General features: G+C 43.7%; 1 protein-coding gene across 1 annotated transcript in view; it reads left to right on the top strand.

Annotated features, from left to right (window-relative positions):
* Positions 1 to 6983: 6983 nt before the first annotated feature.
* Pmar_PMAR015859 (conserved hypothetical protein) overlaps positions 6984 to 7020 on the top strand; it is a gene marked incomplete at both ends in the record, with an annotated part of 3809 nt that continues 3772 nt past the window's right edge. The window contains one exon of the mRNA XM_002787457.1: positions 6984 to 7020. This exon is cut by the window's right edge and continues 4 nt beyond it. Coding sequence (XP_002787503.1) covers positions 6984 to 7020 — 37 coding nt within the window.

A 7020-nucleotide genomic window follows, 5' to 3' on the forward strand; every position in this document is an offset into this window, starting at 1 on the left:
TGCTACGTGCGTCTTGAAGTTTTCAGCCACACCGCATACTTGAACACTAATCATCCTGCTGGGAGAATCCATTCAACAACTGAGCCAGTATAAGCACTGCCGAGAACTTCAAATTAGATTGCATGTACTGACAGTACATGTAGATACAGTGTATCTAACGAAACCTGAACTTCAGTCATAGTTTGTTCATAATACACTGCGGATCAACTCAACCTGGCAGAATGCGACAGCTCGTTGCGGCCAGTCATGAACATCAGTCTTGTCACCGCTTCTCTGACACGAGTGTGGTAGAATATACACACGCTCTACTATCACGTGTTGATGGATATGAGGAAATTCTTGACGGTTCATGTCAATTCATGAATGATATGACATTCATATCATCTCTAAATGCGCATCTGCCTATCACTCGGGTCCGCCTGGTTACAACGTGATTAATAATCAGCCATAATCAGCTATGCTGATGCTGCAATATTTTGTTGCTCTGCTAAGCTTCAACGGCATCAACTGCTTCAGTAACGATTCAACCAACAACACCGTCCCTGTTGAAAACACCACTCCACTATAAAGACGGTTGCCAGTTAACAAGGACGCCCATAATCCGAACGAACGATCACTGATTCACATCGTGAGTCTCCCAAGCCGCTCATATATATCGGAGAGTTCTCAGCTCATGTCCCGATTGTGCAGATCCACAAGTTTCGGGCGTTCGAATATTGGTCCGTTTCGTGTAAATACATGCAGACTCTGCATTGCAGAGTATGACGGCTTCCGCGGAGAACACGAGTCAGCTCGTGGCATTGTACACGGTTTTTTTTCCATATTTAACCGAGGTCTAGCGAGAGGCAGAGGTTGCAGTTGCCGAAGGCCACGAATCAGGGACCCAGTGTACGGGTCCCGTGTTGTGTTTTTCGGCTACTGTCTGTCCCAAACTCGCAGATCAGAGGTTTGAGAAGTAGTAATCTTGCATGGCAACAGTTGCCCGATCAGTTCCTGACCGGCCCAGTCAAACACCGGAGTTAATTACACAATCGCGCTCGTGGCACGGTATAATTCAATAATATTTCCTCGATCTTCTTGATTTTTTCCTGCTAGGAGTGTGAATGACTTGGGTTTTCGCCTGCAAACGCCACACCTTCGAGCGAGACAACAATGCTCGATAATACATTCCATCTGTCTCCTCTAGTTTCCTATACCGTTTCACTGTATCAATGTGCCGTCTCTTGTTGTTCGAATGCCTGATATTTCTCCTGGCGTGTGATGTGGTGATAGCTACAATCAAAGGGTCGTCAGTTCCTCATCCTCGGTCGAGGAAGGGAAGTCCCCCTCTACCCTCTGTTGGTACTTATGTGAATGCCCCTGGCGCGGACATTCCGGGTGTAGTGGAAAAGATTAGTGTGAAGGTTGGAGAAGCTGAGAAATCTGGGAATACTTTTGTTGATTTATCATTCCAACTGATGGATCACACAATCGTTTTAACCGACCTCGCCCTGCAACGGGCGATGGTGTCGAAATCAGTTCAAGATGACCTTACAAAATACATAAAGAACAGTTGCTATTCCCTTGGGAGCAAAAGGGATATTTATAAATACCAGAGTGTCGGCGGTATCGGAATCAACGATTTCAAACCATCATTCACTCAAATATGTGTCTATCCAGAGAGCCTCGAAGGCGGTATTTTTACAAGGGCAGAGCTACTTCTCGGCCGCGAAGGCTATCACGAAAAGCGTCAAGTTCATCGCAGAGTAGAGATGGTATTCGATATGTCCTCGCGAGGAGATCACGTTGAACTGGAAAACCGCGGAGTGATGCACTCGAGGCCTTGGAAGCGATCTGGGTCAAATTCGCTGTCGACTGAAGGTACCGAACTCGACGGAGCGTCTAAACGTATAAAGGTCGAAGAAGCGTCTGGAAGTACCAGGCCAGAGGCGCCCCTCTAAGGGAGTGTCTCCATGTGGAGGGCGAGAGAACAAAGAATATTGAGGGATATAGATAATTGATTAAGATGTTTGATAAATGCCAATGAAGTTGATGTTGTCAGCTCAGTATCGACTTGTGTGCAGTAGCTTGCAACATCCATTCATGATGACGAGAAGCAATTCTCTCCGCATTTCAACTTGCACGAAATCGCTATTCTAGAAGTACACGGAATAACTGGTAACCCATTTGGTCCTCCGACACACCAGCAAGTCTATACTGATACGCCCAATGAACTGCAGGTTTTGATCCCTCCCTCTACTTTGATTGAGTCGGCACATCGTCGACTCGACGTCGACACACATGCTATTGTTAAAGAGTTTTCTAGCCGCCTTACACAACTATATCGGGAACATTGTGCAACTATCATCATCATAACAGTATTGGAATGGTACAGTACGCACCATCTAGAAACGTGCGAACTGGGCGGGAACATTTTTCTTTCGCTTTGACGAATTCAAACCAATTTTCTTCTACCATTGAATTCCCCATCATTTACGGATGATCAAGCATGTGGACCCCATGCTTCATTTTCCGCGAATCCAAGTCACACACTTGAAACTCGACAAAGTTTTTTCGTCATTTTTACCTCCCCGACCCTAGCGCACTCTCCTTTGGTGAGCTCCTAGCATCCTGGGGGACGCGTATAAAACCACTCCAGCCCTCCACACTTAGCTACGATCACGCATTCGAATTCGCTTTCATCGAAAGGCCCTCCCAGAGCAGTTGTCAAGCCCCAAAGAGATCCGCCCTGGCCAGAGTTCCACCACCTCTGCTGCCCAAGCAGCTTCTAATGCAGAGGTAGACCTGACTACCCACCACGAACGTGCTAATAGCACAAGTCGAGAATAAGGCTGAATAAGGTCAAGTAAGGAAATCTCCGAGGCTGGAGACTCAATAATTCAATGGTAAAAGAATTAGGTAGAAATTCATTGAAAAACGAAAGAGAAAAGTGCCCGTTCACTTCGCGCGTGTCTAGATGGCGCGTATTGTAACTAATAATCATTGGTATATATAACTGATTTGCACTGTTACAACGATGACTGTATACTTCCAAATTTGAAGGTCAAATGATCCATCTGACATAGAACCTGTAATTTCTTGGCTACGGTAGGAGAGGAAAAGCTAGAGTTGAGATTCTGCCTTTCTCAGCGCGCTATTCCCCATGTGTTTCAAGGATGCTAGACAGCGTTGGATGTGTTGTCTCTTCCCGAGCTAGTTTCCCTTCTCCTCTTTAGTCGTAGAATCATTGCATCCATCCGCACCACAGGACTAATCGTATTCCTTACAAGCGGGGATATATTCCCACCCCTCATAATACGACGCGGGACGGTTCGGAGTCGCCGCTCCCTCGTAAGCAGGGCGAGCAGACGTCCGACTGCCTTGTACAAGTCAGTTGGACGTCTGGGTCGAGCTTGAAGCTCGAAGAGCATATACATTCGCGTTGGTCATGTTGAATCCAGGCTGAATCACTAACTCTAAAGCCCCTAGTCGCATGTTCCCCATCGGGGCTCACTGGCGCACCTGATATCTCTGTGAGGCGCTGGGGTGGTGTACCCAATATTGCTGCGGGCCTACGGATCGCCTAGTATTCTTGCTTTCTTCAGAATCCAACAGCGGCATGTCTTACTGATACGGTATTAGTGGATAGAAACCCCATGGAGACTACGGCGTCTTCACTGCTTTCGATCAATCCACATAACTGATGAGGCGAGCGTCACACCTATTGCGCCTCCTTACTCTAATACTCGAACTTGTTCAAGCCGGGGCACATAGCCGTTTCAATTTGCAACGCTCGGTGCCTCAGCCGAAAGTAAAACTTTAAAACATCTCTAACCACACTAGCATAACAGAGCGTCCAGTTGGTAGTGAGGTACGGTCGGGTTCTCGTTGGGTTTAGGGAGTTCCGGCGTAGCGAGTTTTGGGCGAGCGAGATTTTTACTATGCCTTGGGTGAGTCAAAACTGAAAACTTCCAGTGTTCCTCTCAGTTTCTAAAGCGCCCCCAGCATCGAGGTTTTACATCCGTGAAATTCTGGGGGCGTGCTTGAAGCTCCGAAGAGGTGTATCGAACACGCCTTCCCAATACTTCGACACACGCGCGTACCACTAACGCCTACCCAACTTGGATTCTAAACTCTTCTTTTCGTCTTTGCTACACTGATGAAGATGACCAGGACCTACCAAAGCCTAGGCTGATGCACTTGAGGACTTGTGTTATCTATACGGGTCACTCTTCGACGCTTATATGTCAACAGCGAGATCTAGGACCGTTCATCACGCTCACGATGCGACTCGGCCGATCGGAGTAGAGTTATGTTCCTCTGGTGTGGTACCATTTTGGACATAATCTGAATCTTCTTTTGCTGGCAAGTTATGTATCTTAGCGTGATGTCTTGGTCGATTCTGAGTTCAGCGTTGGCCGTCGTGTGTGTGAATACTGTGTGAATCCACCGATGCTAGAGTGCGTATTACGGGGAGATGATGAAGCCAATGCTCGTCAACTTTCTGAGTTCATATACTCATTTGCTAAACTAGCTTGAAAAGACTGTCAAAATATTTTAGAGATATCCTCAATTCTATCTCTTGTAATTTCATGTCCAAAGGCAGATGAGAGTTCACTATCCGATTAATTGAAGTTTTATATGTCAGATTATCATAGTCAGTGTTCAAGTGACTGCTCTGTTGAGTGATCATGGAACTTAGAGTCGATTTCTGCTTTCATTATGATATGGATAGAATTTCTGAGAAAAATTCTATCATAGAAAATTTCTTGATAAACTCATTCGCGGGTGAATTTCGTGGCGCAGTGACGGTGGTCTGTCGCGACTGATCATCTCGGGTTTCACAGACCATGCCGACAGACTTTGTATTTTCACTCAAAAATTCTTTTTCCAATTTTTCTCCGTTGGTGACTAAAGTATCGCTTTCGCGAATCTTCGCGTATCTTAGGTTGCCGCGTGCACTCGACAAACAAAAAGATATTTCCCTGGCCTCTTTAGACCTCAACAAATTATGTCATCGCTCTTTCGGAAATTTTCTATTCAACTACGTACCATTATACCGCCCGTCTCTCTGCGGGATCTGTTTGCTTGTTTGACTGGTTAAGGCTGTTGATGAACGTTTCACTTGTGACTCGTATAATCTTTCATGCCAAACATGTATAATTCTGTTCTTACGAAGAAAACTGGCAGTTAGAGTGAACTATTCAACTGTGTTGAACGAAAACTGGTATGAAATTTGAAGTTGTTGTCCTTGGTCAGATCACAACGAAAGTCGCTGGGGAGGTCCAAGGCTGATTATGGTAATACTCGGGTGAAAATTCGTTTTTGAGGAGACGAGGGGTGAATTCTTAGTTTAATATGCCTTGATATTTTTCCATAATTCTGAGTCGTCATAAACTACAAGATCAAGCAATTGTGTATAAAAGTGTTTTATATCTCGTTGAGTTTGCCGTGTTGTGCATAGAACACGCTCATACCTCCACACTTTGGTTGTTCGTTGAGGTCGCTTCTCACCGTTTGAGAGCGCGCGGTTGTATATGTTGTTATTGTCATTGTTATTGTTATTGTTGTATATGTTGTTGTTGTCGTTGTTGTTATTGTTGTATATGTTGTTGTTGTTGTTGCTGTTGTTGTTGTTGTTGTTGCTGTTGTTGTTGTTGTATATGTTGTTGTTGCTGTTGTTGTTGTTGTTGTTGTTGTTGTTGTTGTTGTTGTTGTTGTTGTTGTTGTTGTTGTTGTTGTTGTTGTTGTATATGTTGTTGTTGTTGTTGTTGTTGTTGTTATTGTTGTTGAAATCCTCGGGAACTACCGTGTAAAAATGCACAGCGATGGATTTCTTCGTTTGAGCACTTTGTATATTACGCGAACTAACATTTGCTTTTCATTTGAGCATTCGCGGGTTGCATAAATCCGTCACGCGCCACGAAATTAAGCCATGGAAATCTCAGGACTGTGGACAGCCTTTCAGTGCCTCAAGGGGCGCCTTCGTCACGCTCCAGGATATTATTGATATTTCTGCGCTATCGATGGTTACACTTTGAGATGGTCGTGGATGATTCGAAAATGCCTAGTAAAAATTCGGAATTTTTTCCACTTTTTTTTCGTTTAGATTTTAGATTTTTTTGAGAGCAATAAGAAGCAGTGCGAGAAATATACACATGGTTAGCCATTGGCGTTGGTGATAGTATGAAAATTTCGAGAAAATTTCTGGAGATTAGCATTGGTTTTCTAACACTGTTGCGAAATTTTCGTAGTAGCGATGAGTTGAATTTTTCGATTTAGCACCGGATGAGACTATAGGGAATCTCATTGGAAGGCAAGTAGAGATTGTTCAACGGCAGTATTGGAATATATGTTCGCTTTTTTTAGCCGAGCTCAGGAGTTCCCCCCAGATAGCAGAAACCAACGAGAATTTTCTAAAAAAATATGTATTTTAGCACATGTGGTTGACGAAGGGAAAATATGCACATGATGAATTACGCATGTTGGTGATGAGAAGGAAATTGTTGGAAATTCGAGTTGGTTATGATACACATTAACCCTTGGAAGAAATTGTGAGGAAACTCCTGAGCTCAGCTGAGGAGAGCGAACATATTTATGACTATAGTATTGATACGTAGACAAGACAGTGTATGGTGATTTATGGCTATTAGTATTGATACGTAGAGAAGACAGTGTATGGTGATTTATGACTATTAGTATTGATACGTAGACAAGACAGTGTATGATGATTTATGACTATTAGTATTGATACGTAGAGAAGACAGTGTATGGTGATTTATGACTATTAGTATTGATACGTAGACAAGACAGTGTATGATGATTTATGGCTATTAGTATTGATACGTAGACAAGACAGTGTATGGTGATTTATGACCATAGTATTGATCAGTGTGGTAAAATTTGCACATGGAAAAATTTGCATGCAATATCAAAACTTTGAGGAAAATTTGGAGAATTTTTGTTAGTTTCTGTCCACTTCTCGTAATTTTCTCGATTCGTATATGACTCCTATGATTAGTGAGGAAACTATTGAGCTCA

This window comes from Perkinsus marinus, assembly GCF_000006405.1.
Source record: "Perkinsus marinus ATCC 50983 genomic scaffold scf_1104296929362, whole genome shotgun sequence".
Taxonomy (NCBI): Eukaryota; Perkinsozoa; order Perkinsida; family Perkinsidae; genus Perkinsus; species Perkinsus marinus.